The sequence below is a fragment of the Echinops telfairi genome, unplaced genomic scaffold (genome assembly GCF_000313985.2).
Source record: "Echinops telfairi isolate 266 unplaced genomic scaffold, ASM31398v2 ScPeMD7_7421;HRSCAF=8459, whole genome shotgun sequence".
Classification (NCBI taxonomy): Eukaryota; Metazoa; Chordata; class Mammalia; order Afrosoricida; family Tenrecidae; genus Echinops; species Echinops telfairi.
Genome location: NW_022111321.1, coordinates 9,643,874 through 9,660,928, shown reverse-complemented (window position 1 = coordinate 9,660,928; position 17,055 = coordinate 9,643,874). Strand labels below are relative to the sequence as shown.

Here is a 17,055-nt window from a genome sequence, read left to right as displayed (position 1 = left end):
CAAGCACATAACAAAACAAATCAGCTGCATTGGGTTGATTCTTGCTGACCCCGTAAGTCAGAGTAAAACTCTGGTCTGCAGTATATTCAATGGGTGATTTGGGGAGGTAGATTGTCAAGTTCCTCTATGCAGGTGTCTGTGGGGGGACTGGAACACTTAGAGTAGACCTTTCAGTTAGCAACCAAGAGTATTAAACACTTGCACCAACCAGGGACTTCTGTGAGCTCCATGTGTGTTATAGCTGAAAGTTCCGTTATTTAAATGCAACGGTATCTTTATGATAAATGCCTGTATGCCTCATACTCCTCTTCCACGCTCTTTTCCCTTGACAGAAGAAATGTTGGAGACCAAATGGTGAAATAACTGAAAGTTTGCAACTTTTGTATGCAAAGTCTGAACTCTACTGCTTATTAGGCAAGGCACTTAAACTGTCCTCAGTTCTGCAATTTTTAAAATGAGTCATATTTTCTTTGTGATTGTCCAGGACTTTACCTGCCATGCAAAAACCAAACCTATTGCTTTGGACTCTTTCTGATCCCTAGTGAGCCCATGTGTTACAGAGAAGCACTTCTCTGCAGGGGTCTCCTGCTGGAATCTCTGTGGAAGCAGATCTCCAGTGGGCGATTCAACTCTCCAACCTCGAGGTTAGGAGTCGATGCCGACTCATAATGAGCCTCTAGGAAGAACTGCCCCTGTGGATTTCTGAGAAAGTAACTCTTTACAGGAGTAGAAAGCCTCTTCTTTCTCCAGTAGAGCAGCTCGTGGCTTCAAACTGCTAACCTTGCGGTTCACAGCCCAATATGCAACCACGATGCTACCAGGGCTCCTCGCTAGCTTATGTGCAAACTGTTGGAGCTACCCAGGGTCCTCTCTCTTTCAGCGGTGGCTAATTCTTAGTCTACAAATAAGTCAAGAATGCTACTTAATCAGGAAACATTCAAATTGCAAATTAAGACAAACAAACACACGAGGTAATCTGTGAGAGGACATGTTTTAATTATTGAAAGCTAATTCTGATCAGACAGCAACTGTTAGACTTAAGGAAAAGTCTACTGGGACCACTATGGAAATGAAAAAGGCCGATTTGATAATACTCATCTGAGGGTAGTCTGCTCAGAGTGTTTCTTAACCTCATTGAAACAGAAATGATCTGGCCACTCTGTAGCAGGTACAGAGGGTTTATGTGCAGCCTTATGCCCTCAGAGCTCAACAATGTCTGATATCCAAGTAAAGGCTTTCTTACCTCCCAGGCAATGACTAACTCGTGCCTTCTTCCACTTCTTCCACTCACATTGGTGGGTGCTGTCTTTGGAACTGGGGATAGAAATCAGTTGAGAATCAGGAGGATAGATCCATATGTGGTTTGATTGCCCATACAATCAGAACAGATCACGACCCTGCGCGGGTTGGGTAAAACCCAATCAAAAGTTTGTTGGCAATTAGAGTCATGGCGTTAACTGTGAAAACAAAGAGACTTACTGTTTTAAGAGAAACCGTGCTCTCTGTGGGCCATTTGGATACATGTTTCTTTCATGGCCCTGTAGACCCTACCCCCGATGAGGTATGTTGTAAATGCTCCACGGTAGCAATTTCTATGTTATAATAAATGCTATATGTAAGGACATTTAGTACTGTTTGGTTAATTTTATCCTCCAAATTGCTTCATAAAGATTTGAGCATTTTCTGCATCCCAGGCTTGTGGGACCCCAGACAAGTTCACAGGGTGATGCTCACATTTCTGCTCCACCAGAATTTGCAGAGCTTCAGTTTAAAAAAACGTTCCCAATAGTTCTATGGAGTGAAAGCCTACTTAAATGAAAAGATCCCGCCCCCCGCAAAATGTCAAAAATGACTCTCTCTACAAACTTCAAAAATATATGCACCCAGTGCATTTTTTTTTCAAATGAATAACTATTAAAAGAATAAATGTGTCAAAGAAATAAATTTCCCCTTCATTGCATCCAACCACAAAATCTTCAGTTGAAAGGGAACATTTTCAAATGAAGAACTGTTAAATGAAGAAAACTATTAAAAGAAATCATTTTCCAGGCTATGAGCCTGCATTAGCAATTTTACACTTCAAGATTGCTTTTATACCACAGCATATCGTTTTAACCGATATTGATATACTCAGAATCAACAAATTCACTCTGACATATTACCTGCTTGGATGAAAAGTTACTAATTACTGGTTGGCATTCACAGAGCATTTCAGATACCAGAGAAACTGATGCAGCTCTAAGTATTATCACAAAAGAGAGAGAAAAAAATCTACTTGGGAAAGAAAAATACAAAACTTCTATTGGCCCTATCGAAATCCATAAACGCCTCACTGCCATCGAACTGATTCCGACTCACCCGAGTCCAGCTGCCAGTGTCCTTGGTCACTGCCCACGTGAATGTGAGTTCTTTCCTTGCTCACGCATGTGTGGAAGAAATATCACAGGCGTGGCTACCTATCTTCCAATTACAATCTTACTCACATGTTTGAGGATATTTATGTGTGAAATTTACTCCCATGGGCTCCCGGAGGATGACATGAATCTGGACTACTTCTGTTCTACTTTGTAATAAGTCACCCTGAGTCAGAATCTACTCAATTTCAATATATAGTTTTCTTTTCTCAGTCAAAAAGTTATGGAATTTACCTGTGGGAAAATGGTGGTCATTTGCTGAGTTCTTTATTCGTAGTCTTGCTTATTGCTACTTAACGTATACCAACATGCAACAGACGGAGTGTTTTGCTAACATGTCTGATTACCACTGCTACAGAGTCATTGCTTGTTGCTGGGTGCCGTCGAGGCAGGTCTGACTTATAGTGACGCTTTGTACAGAACACTGCCCGTCCTGCACCAGCCTGACAATTGTTGTTCTATTTGAGCCCATCGTTGTATCCAAATGACAGACTTCGCTCCTTAAGGGTGTTCCCGCCTTCACTGAAACTGTCCTTCATCCAACATAATGTCCTTTCCAGGCATTGATCTCTCCTAATAATATGTCCAAAGATCAGAGACAGTCTCTGGATCCGCACTTCTAAGGAGCATTCTGGCTATACATCTTCCAGAGCTGATCATTCTTATGCCAATCTATGGTACCTACAAGATTCTCCAACACTGTCGTTCAAGTGCGTCAGTTCTTCTACGGTATTCCTTCTTCATTTTCTAGCATTTGCATGCATATGAAATGATTGTAAATACCACGGCTTAGAACAAGGGCACCTTAGTTATTTTGTTTTGTTTTCATCATTTTATTAGGAACTCTTACAGATATCATAACATTCCATAGTTCAATCACACTAAGCAGGATTGTACAATTGCTACCAAAATTGCACCTTAATTCTTTTAGGGATATTCTTTCTCCTCGGCACTTTAAAGGGGTCGGTGCAGAAGATTTGCACAATGCAATCTATCATTTAGTTTCCTGACTGCTGCTTCCATGGGCAAATGAAATCCTTGACAACTTCAGTCTGTTCTCTGTTGATCAAGATGTTGTCTATTGGTCTAGTTGTAAGGATTTTGGATTTCTTTACACTGAGTTGCAATTCATACCAAAGACTGTAGGCTCAGATTTTTATCAGCAAGTGCTTCAAGTCTTCCTCCCCCAACAAGCAAAGTTTTACGATTTGCATATAAAAGTTGTACGCAATATAACCTTGCATATAATCAGAACAAAATGACTTGTTCTGAAACTGATGATACATTCTTCTTTATATAATCCAGTTTCTCATATTATTTGCTTATCATAAAAACCTTAAAATAAATATGGTGGAAGGATACAACCCTGATGCATATGATGGTAATGTTTTGTATTAGAAGAGCACCAAATTCGTGCTAAGGAGTTGGAGATTAAAGATGTCCCCAATATCTAACTTGTTCACGATGTTATTCCTCTATTTTCCCAGTACTTATCCTTTGAGGACATTCCCTAAATGCCCCTGGATTCTGTAATTTGCTGCAACTTCCCAAAAATTAAGGAAATGTCTCATGTGGTTGCAAGTACTGTTCAATGCAAACTCTGGAGGTCAGGTGGAGGAGAGCCAACACGAAATGCAGGGCGAGAAGCTGAAAATGTCCAAAAGTCAAAAAGCAGGTCTTACTCTACCAATGCTCAGTTAGGAAATAGCAGAATGGCTTTGATGCAGGTTTGTTTTTTATCTTTTACTAGACCATGCCCCCAAGGAAACAAAGATAGTGTCTTAAGTCCTACCCTCTAGCGAAGTGGACGCTAATGATGCCCCAAGGAAACAAAGGTTATGAATTGGTTCACACTCTCTACTAAACTCAGGTCTTAATAACACCATAACCCTGTCTAGTTAAGTAGAGAAAACTCTTCAAAATAGGCCTATAACCACAGACCTAAAGACTATAATGTTTGATACATCACATAAGAAATTATGGGTAGAAACTCCAAACCACAAACTCACTGCCAGAGGGTTGATTCCAGCCAATAGTGACCTTAGAGGGAAGAGTAGAACTGTGCCTGTAGGTTTGTGAAGCTGGAATACTTTATGGGATTACAAACCCTCATTGAAGTCACTGATGCTTTTGAACTACTGACTGTTGTTAGCAGCCCAATGGGTAACTACTATGTGACCAGGGCTCCTTTTAGAGCTTGAAGGGCTATATTAATTGACTAAACCTCGTATACTTTTCTTACGTTTAAATCATGTAATACACCCTTTTTCTGTTCATCGGACTGCTTCTTGGTCTACGTACAGGTTCCATCAGAACAAAATTAATTGTTTTGGAATTTCCAGTATATTCAATGTTATCCATAGTTTGTTATGATCCATACAGTTGAATGCTTATGCAATGTTAATAAAACACAAGTAAATAAGTTTTTTTGGTATTCTCTGTTTTCAGCCCCAATTTTTCTGATACCAGCAATAATATCCCGTGTGTACATCCTCTTTTGAATACAGTTTGAAAATCTGGTAGCTCCCTGTTGTACTGTTTTAAATTATATTCAATAAATTTTGCTTCTATGTGGTGGTAATTACATTATTTAATAATTTTCACAGTCTATTGGCTTACCTCTCTAAGAGGCATAAATATGGATCTATTCTAGTAGGTTGGCCAGGTAGTTGCCTTCTAAATTTCGTGGCACAGATAAATGAGTACTTCTGGTGCTTCATCAGCTTGTTGTCACATTGCAATTGGTACTCTGTTAATTCCTGAAGCCCTCATGCCCATTAAGGCTCTGAGTCCAGCTTGGACTCCTTTCTTCAGTATCATTGGTTCTTGATCAACTGTTTTTGATTTGATTGAAAATTGAACAATTTTTTTTGGTACAGTGACTATACTTTTAAATTCCTCACCTCCTCTTTGGATGCTTTTTGCAACTTTCAGTGTTTCTCCCATGTTGTTTTTATTATCGGGCCCTGCTGAGTTGTTCCTACTCACAGTGAGCCTGTGTGGAACAGAACCAAGACTGCCTGGTCTCGCGCCAGGCTCACCATTATTAGGTTTGAGTCCACCCTTGTAGGCACTGTGTTAAGACATTTTATCAAAGGTGTTCTTCTTCTCCTTTCTCCTCCTGTCCTGCTACTTCACCGAGCATTATGGCCTTCATGAGGGATTGCTCTCCTCTAATAACATGTCCAAAGTACGTGAGATGGAGTCTCATTTGCTTGTTCCTAAGGGCTTTCTGGTTGTATTTCTTCCAAGAAGGATCTGTTTGTTCTTTTAGCAGTCCACAAGTGTACTTTCAATATTCGTCACAGTAATCCAAGTGCATCAATACTGCTAAGGAAACTCCATGCAAATGAAAACAAACAAACACACCAAAACCAAACCCAACACATGGCCCTGTCCTGTGCTCTCCCCATGACTGGTTGCAGATTGAACTACTGTGATCCACAGGGTTCTCATTCGCTGATTTTTTTGGAAGCAGATTCCTAGATCTTTCTTTCAAGTTCATTTTACTCTTGAAGCTCTGCTGAAATCTGTTCAGTGGGATAGCTATATGTAAGCCTTCACAGACAGGTGTTAGCTGAACTTGAGGTATCTAAACAAACCTACTGCCATAGAGTCAGTCCTGACTGTGGTAGCTACATAATCTCCTATCAACTTGCAAAGGGGTGGAGTCTAGCCTGTCAATCAGGTCACAGCCAATGAGGCCTCTGTGTGGGCCTGACTTTCTCCTGAGGTTTCTGGGAACTCCTGTATTCCTCCTGGGAGGTGGGAGACACTCTCTGCTTGTCTTCTAGCTGACAGCCACATGGAGCTATACTGATGCAGCCAGAGTCCTGGAACTAGAGGAGTCACATGGAGACCCACACCAGAGCTGAGATGCTTCCACTGCCACTGGATCCACTACACTTTCCACCAACGGGCCTGTGATCTTCCTGCACTCGGCATCATTGCATATTTTGTGTTGATTCTGAAGAGGAATTTAAAAATTGGTATCAGACATATGGGCTAATGTTGGACTTATGAACTTGATCTGGACTGGTCTGGGATATTTTCTTAATGTACAATTATTCTTTATATAAACCCTTTGTTATACATATATGAATGTCTATGAATTTATTTCTCTATTTTACCTGGACTAAAACAATGACTCATAGCAACCCTATAGCACAGAGTAGAACTGCCCCTGGTGAGTTTGCTAGACTGTAAGTCCATACGGGATGAGAAAGCCCAACCTTGCTCCTGCAGAACAGCTGGTTGTTTCAATACCGACCGTGTGGTTAGCAGCCGCACTCATAACTACTATGCCGCCTGGGTTCCCTGCACTTAGGGTACATGGGCCAGAAATTGAACCTGGGCTTCCCAAATGGGAGAGGAGAATTCTGCCTCTGAATCAGTAATGCCATACCCATAGCTTGCCCCCACCCACTATCTTTGACAAATAACATTTAAACAACATGAAAATCAATAAGCAAATAATGTGTCTATTACATTGGAATAGCTAAGTTTATAGCCTATATTTAGGTTTTAAATTCATTCTCTTTGAAGTTGATATCAATGATTATAGATTTTTGAGAAAAATCAAGATGCTAATGATCCTTTGCTATTTGAGCTTATTTTCAAACATCATCTAATAAAAGAATGCTCACTATTTGTAGGCTTAGAGTTTTAGAGTAGATGCTAGGCCTACTATATGGGAACTTTGTAAACCCCATTCAAATGGGAAGAAAGGACTGTAAGAACTTTTTTGTAATTATTTGAAGTCAAACATTATTTCTGAAACTACAGCAGAAACAGAAGTGTTTGTTCCATAGGCTATTCATACTTTTATTTTTTAGAAAACATTTTTAGATTTTTCACAACTTTTATTTTTGAGAAAAAACAAATTATCACAAAAGCTAGTAAAAATTTGGTGAAAATTATCACTTGGGAGAATAAGAAAACAAAGTAAGGATTTTTGTGTTGTGATTCATTTTTATGTGGGCTAAAAAAAATACAATATAAGCAGAAAACCAAACCCATTGTCATCAAGTAAATTCTGAGTCATGGAAACTCCATGCTTAACCACAGAAAATTATCCATAAATGGCCCACGCTCTGTAAAATTTCTTTTATTATTTGAAATCAATGCATGTTGCTTTCTTACTGTTGCTAACTTCTTTGTAAAAGAAGAGAGTTCATATTCAACTTAATGGAAAGAAACAAGGTCATCTTTTCCTCACCCTACTTCCAATCTTAATGCAGTATAAATGACACAAAAAGGCATCATGGTTCATTGTGTTTTAATGGTATTTGTGTATAAGCACTAACAACTCTTAAACACAAACACTTACTAGGTATAATATAACTACTGAAACAAAACCACTAGGTTTAATAGAAAACACTAAGAGAAAGTTTAAGGCTCAAATAGCTGCAACTTGAGCATCATGTTTTATTGTCAGGATTACAATGTTTGCATGCAGTACTCTAATAATTCTAATTGCCTTACAGTTCCTAATTACATGCATCTGATCAGTGGTACTCATGCTGTGTTAGTCTGGGTATACTAGAGAAACAAATTCATAGACAGTCATATGTGTATAAGAAAGAGCTTTGTATACAAGAGCAATGAAATATTGAGAAAACACCCCAGCCCAGTCAAGATCAAGTCCATAAGTCTGATATTAGCCCATATATATGTCTGATACCTACCTACAAATTCCTCCTCAGACTCACACAACACATGCAATGACACCAAATGCAGGAAGATCACAGGCCAGTGAGTGGAAAGTCTTGTGGATCCAGTGGCAGTGGAAGCATCTCAGCACTGGCTGGAGTCTCCACATGGCTCCCCCAGCTCCAGGGCTCTAGCGTAGTTCCATGTGTCTTGTCAACAGGAATGTCTTCCAGGAAGTGTTTCTGAGTCCCACCTCCAGTGAGCTATTTATCTCCATAGTGCCTCCAAATGAGGTCATCAAGCTGGGACCTGATTGACAGGCTAGCCTTCACCCCTCCACAAGTTGACACCAGATAATGTAACTGCCACACATTTTCATCCATTTTCTTTTCAAATTGGTAATGCACAATGATGTATTCAGCATTCAGTGTTTTGGAGCTCACTGATTTTAATCATGTCCCTTAATAGTTATTAAACAATATATTCTTGATATGAAGGGATTTGACTTACTATTTCAGATCTTCTGGTCTACAAAGTTCTAAAGTTCTTATTAGAAGCATAAAATTAGTATTATTAGGCACTGATGAGATATTTCCATCGAGTTCAGAGAAATGCATATTTACTCAAAAATCAAATATATTATTAGTATAATTAATGAAAAACCTAATTTAGATTTAAGTAACTAGACCCTTCATCTCCCTCTATTTGCTGATGATAGATATCCTAAGTTTATTAGCTTAGATAATCAAGTTTACCTGCACATTTAGCAGGCTAAACACTGATTCATCTGAATTTCTTTCTAAGCAAAGCTCCGCCATTGCTAGATAATACTCACAAGTTCTAGGCACTGAGCTGTTAAAACTGCTACAGTGCTTTATCTAGAATGTTGAAATATGGCATACTCATTCAAACTTATGCATTGGAAACACTGATATAAAAAGGTAAAGTAAGTTAAATACAATGTATCACCTTAGTTAAAAAAGCTTGAGTATTAAAGAACTCTAGGAGATTGAGCAAAACCATAGAATCAGCATGCTTATATTAGCATTCCATTAAACAAAAGAAAACACGATGAAGTAATTTATAAAGCTCCCTTTTGGCCTAAAATTCCAATTTCCACTATAGTAGGTATTTCCATGGCTCATTAAATAATACAGCTTTATCGGATATCAATAAGAAATGAAGTAATTTAGGTGCTTAATACTAATCTAGTGACCAAATTGGGAAAAAGCTGTAGATGAATGGAAAAGAGTTCTCAGTCCCTACCATCGAGTTGATTCAGATTCATAGCACCATATAGAGCAGAGTAGACCTGCCCCTTGAGTTTCTGAGACTGTAACTCTTTAGGGAGGAGAGAACCTTCCTTTCTCCCTTGGAGCGATTCATGGTTTCCAACTGCTGACTTGGTGCTTAGTAGCCCAACAAGCGATCCACTGCATCACAAGGACTCCTGAGAAAAGGTGCAGGGACTTGTTAATAAAGTAAAAGGGAGAGTTGAGATGAAAATGAAAACAAAACAAAACAAAACAAAACTCTACCAGGATTGCAGTGTCTAGCACAAGACTATTTCAGTTACCTGACCACCCTGCAGGAGCCCTGGTGGTGTAGTGGTTATGCGTTGCGCTGCGATCAGCATGGTCATTGGAAACCACCAGCAGCTCCACAGGAGAAGGAGTGGGCTTCCTACTCCTTTTCCAGTTACAGTCTCGGAAACCCAACAGGGGTCCATAAGGCAGCAAGGACTCGATGGCACTGAGAGTGAATGACCATCATTTATGTCAGCGACCATTGAATTTACCTGTTCCCTTGCTTCTCCCAAGTAGGCCAACAGGTCATTCTTTGAGGTATCTGAGAGCGGACTGAAATCTCCCACTTTCCCATTAGCAGTTGGGCATTCTACGTGTTTGTACCACTCAGGGACTCCTGACCATTGTTTAGGCTCAGTTTATCTAATGAGTTATGTTTAAAAGTTTCTAAAATTTATATATATATAAAAATTATATATACATATTTCCTAAGGAGTTCAAATAGCATCTTCATTCTAGTCATTAGGATAAAGTTGTATGCATAAATGTTAAAAGTATTATTGTTGGAATGAGAAAGATCTTAGCTTAAGTCCCAGCTTGACATTTAACTAGTTGACTGAGAATACTTTTTAGCCTCTCTCTTTTACAGTTTCAGGAGAAAGATGCGGCTTTGTACTCCCATATACAGTTACAATTTTGGCAACCCACAGGGACAGTTCTACCCTGTCCTATAGGGTCCCTATAAGTCAGCCTTGACTCGATGGCAGTGGTGAGCTGGTGAGTCCTTCTGATATCTTAATAAGACAATAATAATATGAGGTGCTACCCCCCAAAAAACAAAGGCGATGTGAGGGAGATAGTGCATTTGCAGTTCTTTCCACCAGGTCAGACTGTTAATCAAGCTTTCTATTTGGAAGTTCTGAAAAGAACAGGTAACTGTGCAACAAAAAAGGGCTGATTTGTGGCAGATGGGGGCTGTTTTTGCCACCAAAACAACGCACCTGCTCACCAAAATCAGTGCCAGCTTTTGGCAAAAAAACAACATGTCTCTCTTGCCCCATGCACCTGACGCACCTGACCTTGCTCTGTGTGACTTCTCTTTGTTTCCTTAAGTGATGAGGGACATGAAAGGACAGTGATTTGATGACATAGAATAGGTGAAGAAATAAAAAATGAGGGAGGTGCTGTCAGCCATCCAAACGGATGAGTTTGAGAAGTGTTTCCAAGAATGGAATCACAGATTTCACAAATGTCTGAAGTGTATTGGGGAGGACTTTGAAGGTGATAAAGTTATTTTGTAAAAAAAAAAAAAAAATTAAATATATATATTTGGAAAAAAACACCTGTTGTTTTGGGTACCCCATTGTACTTGTATTTTATGTTTATTTAAAAATGATTAATCAGCAAACCTGGCCTACAATTAATAAATTGTGTTCACGATTATTATATAGTTGCTATGAGTCAAAATTGACTTGATGAAATTGAGTTTTGCTTTGTTTTGTTAACTATTAATATTCAGGTGTCCTGGTGGCTCAGCGGGTTGTGAGTTAGGCTGCTAACATCAAGGTCAGCAGTTCAAATCCACCAGCAAACATGGTCCAGCGAGAAAGAGGAGGCTTTTTAAAGAGTTACAGTCTCGGAAATCCACAAGGGCAGTTCCACCCTGTCCTATAGGGTGGTTATGAGTTGGAACTGATTTGATGGCAATGAGTGTTTTCTTTTTATTTTTTAACTAAATTATTATTATCAATTACAATTACTATCATCAAGTTTAGGTATGAAGATGAGAAAGTGGTGAACTCTTCTATGGTAAACATTAAAATTCAGCATGAATTAATATATGTGATTTTGAAATAGAATATCTTCTCAAAAAAGGGGACATTATTATTTTGATATGAATTTTGCTTGCTGTTTTGGTTCAGCTTGTTCTATTATGGAACTGTAGGCAATACACTCCTTCTGATTTGCAAAAGAGGTTGCTATGATATTTCAGGAAATGCAAAATTCATCTGATTTATGAACTTTCCCATAAATGGCAATAATCAAGAATATAGGAGTCGAGGCTATATAAGGAATCTCATTTCGACTTTGTTTTATGTGTGTCTAAAATAAGAGCCAGAGATGAATAAAACAATCGTGACTGACCCTGGTGGATGATAAGCTCAAACGGGCAGGAGAAAATAGGCAGAATAAGCAGGGATCACCGTCTGGGAGGAGAAAATTTAAGAGGCACCACCTTTGGAGTTAGACTGGGTTAGAATTTCAGCTCTTCAGCTTATTATGAGACTTTGTGCAAGTTTTGTAAACTCTCCAGTTCTCTCATTTGTATAATGGGAATAAACAAATCTTGTTTGGGTAGAAAGGGGGAACCTATGACCAGGATCTATATATAACCTCCTCCCTGGAGAATGGGCTACAGAAAAGTGGGTGAAGGGAGATGATGGGCAGTGTAAGATATGACAAAATAATAATAATTTATAAATTATCAAGGGTTCATGAGGGTGGGGGGAGTGGGGAGGTGGGGAAGGAAAAGGAGGAGCTGAATCCAGGAGCCCAAGCGGAAAGCGAGAGTTTTGAGAATGATGAGGGCAATGAATGTATAAGTGTGCTTTACACAATTGATGTATGTGTGGATTGTGTTAAGAGTTATATGAGCCCCAATAAAATGATTTGTTGCCTTGAGTGTTACATTATATCATAATGGGTAAATACTCGGCATAGTTCCCAGAAAGTGGCTGGTGATTTCTAAAAGGTATATGGTATTAGGGGAATCAGGAAGATAATATTTTACATTCACTCATGAGTTGATGCCTTCTTTTTTTTTTTGAGTTGATGCCTTCTTTTACCCTTTGTGTTTATGATAAAGTCACTCATGCCCAAGTTTACTGTTCTTCCTCAGTTTGCCCTTCATCTTCTGTCTTTTAAATCCTTGTAGCAAAGAGCAGCAACTAGTTAGAAAAGGGCTACCTAACAATAATTAAGTTCTTCCCCTCTCAGGAAATCACTTGTTAGAATTACCATCTGTACTTACAATCTACCTGTAAAACAGAAGAACAGTTTCAAAATGGATTTTGTAGAAAATACCTGTCCTCAAAATTGGGCCATTTTCCTTTATTACCGCCCCCTACTCCACCCCCCACCCCCAGCAATAAAGGAGAAATAGTGAAACAAGTGAAGTTAAACAAGACTTTTTGTGGTTCAGAGGTACCGTAGCAACAAAACGAAGGCACGGAACAACGAGGCGCCCCTTGGATTTCCTAGATCATGAAGCAAGTAAAACTGAGTGAGGTGGTGCCTCCAGGTACTTTATCGGGGGAGCCAGGTTTTAACCCACTTAGTTAGAGCTGAGTACTTCTGGGCTGAAGTTCATGCACTTAGCAGTGTTAAAGGAGCTTTCTAACACTTGAGGTCTACGTCCACAGAGAGGTATGCTTATTGGCATTGCTGAGAAGAAGAATTCCTGACTGGAATAACTATCTGAAGCATTTCTGGTTCAGAATTGTAACCTGTGAACTTCTCTAATAATATTTGTGAGTATGAACTGAAAGTTCTGTGTGGTCAATGAAATGGATTTCTGAACCCTTTAGAGTGCTGTGGTAGGGACATTGGTATCAGAATTGGTAAAGATGTTTGTAGGGTAGGTGCGATAAAGTTGATTAATATGGCCCTTATAATCATATGAACAAGGGCCAAGGATACTGAAGAAGTAAGCTTAAGTTGCCCTGAAGCATTAGCCAAAAACAAGGCTCCAGGAATATATGGCACACAAATTGAGAGGTTTCAACAGGCTGATGAAGAAGCACTAGGAGCACTTACTCATCTATGGCAGGAAATTTGGAAGAATGCTACTTGGTCAGCTCACTGGAAGAGATCCATATATGTACCCTTCCCAAAGAAAAGTGACCCTACAGAATATTCAAATTATAGAACAACATTATTAATATCATATGCAAGTAAAATTTTGCTGAAGATCATCCAACAACGTTTGCAGCAGTACATTGACAATGAGCTGGATTCCGAAAAAGAATTGGAATAAAGGATATAAGTGCTGATGTCAGATGAATCTTGGATCAAAGCAGAGAATACCAGAATGATATTTATTTGTGTTTTATTGACTATGCCAAGGCATTTGACTGTGGATTTTAACAAACTATGGATAATCTTGAAAAGAATGGAAATTCCAGAATTGTGCTCATGAAAAACCTGTGCATGGATTATGAGGCAGTTGTGTGAACACAACTTCACAGTTCAAAACCAGGAGAGGTGTGCATCAGGCTTGCATCATATTACTTATTTAATACTTATTTCATGTGTAGGCTGAACAAATAATCATGAAAAAGATGCAGCTTTCTAAGCTTCCTACATCTCAGAAGGAGTTACAGTCTCAGAAAGTCACCGGGGTAGTTCTACTCTGCACTATAAGGCTGCTATGGGGTGGCATCAACTCAATGGCAGTTGAGTTTGGCGTATTTTGGCAAATAATTAGAGAAGCTCGATTATATGAAGAAGAATGTAGCATCAGGATTGGAGGAATTCTTATTAACAACCTGAGATTTGCCGATGACACAACGTTGCTTCCTAAAGGTGAGAAGGATTTAAGCACTTGCTGATGAAGATCAAGGATTACAGCTTTCAGTGTAAATTATAACTCAATGTCAAGACCAGAATACTCACAACTGGACTGATAGGAAACATCATGATAAATGGAGAAAAGATTTTTTTCTTGCATGACTACACAATCAATGCTCATCGAAGTAGCAGTCAAGAGATCAAAGGACTCATTCCACTGGGTACTTATGCTGCATAAGCCCTCTCTCTAAGGTGTTGAAGAGTGTGCAGGTTACTTTGAGGACTAAGGTGCACCTGACCCAAGCTATAGTATTTTCGGTGGCCTCATTTCCATATGAAATTTGGACACTGAATAAGGAAGACTAAAGAGGAATTCAAAAATGCTTTTGAATTATGGTTCTGGTGAATCAAAACCAAAACCCAAACAAAAAAACACACTTTGCCATTGAGGCAAAGTCGACTCATATTAACCCTGCAGGGGAGTGTAGAATTGGCCCCTGTGAGTTTCTGAGATGCTAACTCGTAACTAGAGTACAAAGCCTGTCTTTCTCCTGCTGAGCACTTGGTGTTATCGGACTGCTGTCCTTATGGTTAGCAGCCCAATGTATAATCATATACCAGCAGGGCTCCTCACATGGACTGCCAAAAGGACAAATTTGGCTTACAGGAAGTACAGCTAGGATGCTCCGTAGTGGCAATGATGGCAAGATTTAGTCTTATGTACTTTGGACACATCGTCAGGAGAGACCAGTCCCTGGGGAAGGACTTCAAGCTCAGTACAGCAGAGGGGCAGTGAGAAAGAGGCAGGCCCTTGACGGTATGGTTTGACAGTGACTGCAACAACGGGCTCGAATATAAGAACAATTGTGTCAGTGATGCGTGTCTAGGCAGTGCTTTGCTCTGTTGTTCATTGGGTTGATATGAGTGGGAACTGATTCGATGGTGCCTAACGACAAGCCACAATGGCTGTAAGGCATATATTATAAGACATATCATATAAGGCATATAATAAATTTCTGGACTTTACATGCATGTGACTATAGTCCTATTTGGGAGAGACTTCTCTACTACACTAATAATGGACAGGAATAGGGTCGGATTAAGGCCTAACTTTCGTGGAGGATGTGAACCATACTGCACCTTTTGCTTCCTTGGAGGCATTTTGGACTTTGATTGTATGACTAAAAGCACCCTTCATTGAAGGTGTAAGTGCAGTTCTGCCACACACCAGCTCACCTGGAAAGCTATACTCTTATTTCCCGAGTGAGCTTTGGGAGGAGCAAAAAGCCTTGTTTTGACTTTTGGACATTTTTTACTTCTGGCTCCAGACACTGCATTTGGCTCACCTCTGCCTGACTTTTGGGTCTGGAACTGAAAAACACCCACCCCCACTTGAAACAATTTCTCAATGTTTAGTGATATTTTGTGGGACACTGCAGTGGATTGCAAAACCCAGGTCTGAGGTAATATACTCTAAGAAGTCGTGCGGGAAAGGGGGTTGTGCTGGAGCAAAATAGCATCTTGGAAGAGTTGGACATTTGGGACTTCTTTAATAACCAACTCATGGAGACTAGTCGGGAATTAATTCTTCTAAAGTAAATTATTACCACAGTAGGGGGTGGGAGGCATGTCTGACCTTCACCCAGTAGGAACTGGTCTTGGGCTGAGGTTGAGTTTAATTGTCCTTTTATGTGTTGAAGTCTGAGGAGGCCAGACGTGGCTGCCATGACATTCTCACACTTGTGGAAGGTGCAGATGCTTACCAGCTGTGGGCTCCCAGACTCTCAGCCCCTGCTGGATGTCTTCTGTCCTTCAGAAAGCTCTAGGAAGCCTCATCCTCACATTGTACAACTAGAACAGAGGTTAGACTTATTCTTGAGAGGCTTCTGTGTCGCTAGAGTTTTTCATGATAAAGAAGCATGAGAAGTTCCCGTTGTCCTAGAGGACACTGTGGAAAGTAGGCTGGAACAGACTGGTTGGGACTCTGTCCCCCAACGCCGAAGGTTTTCCAAAGAATGCAGAGTCCACAAGAAAAATCTGGATGTGGATAAATGCTATTTTATGGATGCCTTTGCGAATGGCCTGGGAAATATCTTTATCAGTTTATTTATGTGATTATCGATTCTTTCTCTCTGTGTCTATCTGTTGGTTGATCATAGATCTCTCAAATACAGAAAGCATATTGGTCTTTGTGTGCCAGAAACATGTACTTGATGTTATCTACTCCCATGTCAAAAGAGAGTGATGGGACAGAAAACAAGATACAAGCAAACGCAAAGACATTTGAATGTTAAAAATATATTTTTTTCAAATATAGTCTCTCTCTATATTTGTTTGTTTGTTTGTTTGCCTTGCCTATGTTCAAACTCAAAAGCCAAACTCACTTTCATCCAGTCTATTCTGGGACATCATCTTTCTATTGTTCGAGCCTCGGACCTTGTGGTGACAGCTCAGGGCAGAGCCCACTACGCCAGCAGGGCTTTCCATTACAAGTACTAAAAAGAAGAGCCACATATTGGGTCACTATTACATCCACTCACAGAGCCGATCTAGCAAAGGAAGGCTAGCTGTGGAGGAGGGTAGTGTAGGGGTAGGTTTGGAGGAGATGCATGCTCATCACTCTGCCCTCCACTCGAAAAGGTTCTGTGACTCCCAAGTCATTTCAGGTGGGTGGATGTAGCCAGCACCTGAGACGTTTCTCCTGAGGGGAAGTTGAAGGAAGTAGCGGAAGAGCTGTAAGCCAGAAGAGTGCTTGGCTGTTACTATCTCAGCAATCTCATTGAACCTGAAATCTTTCCTTCCTGCTTAAAGAGCCAGTCTCACTATTGTTTAAATGTCCATTTAGTGGAGTCGTAAATTATCTAAAAATCGAGAATAATAGTGAAAGCTGCTAA

General features: G+C 39.9%; 1 protein-coding gene across 1 annotated transcript in view; it reads right to left on the bottom strand.

Moving 5' to 3' along the window:
• The window catches only part of CNTN5 (contactin 5), a 1,071,081-nt gene that overhangs the window by 68,698 nt on the left and 985,328 nt on the right, over positions 1 to 17,055 (bottom strand). The window contains exon 21 of the mRNA XM_045297732.1: positions 1,244 to 1,314. Within this exon, the coding sequence (XP_045153667.1) occupies positions 1,244 to 1,314 (71 nt within the window). The remainder of the gene's footprint in view (positions 1 to 1,243; positions 1,315 to 17,055) is intronic.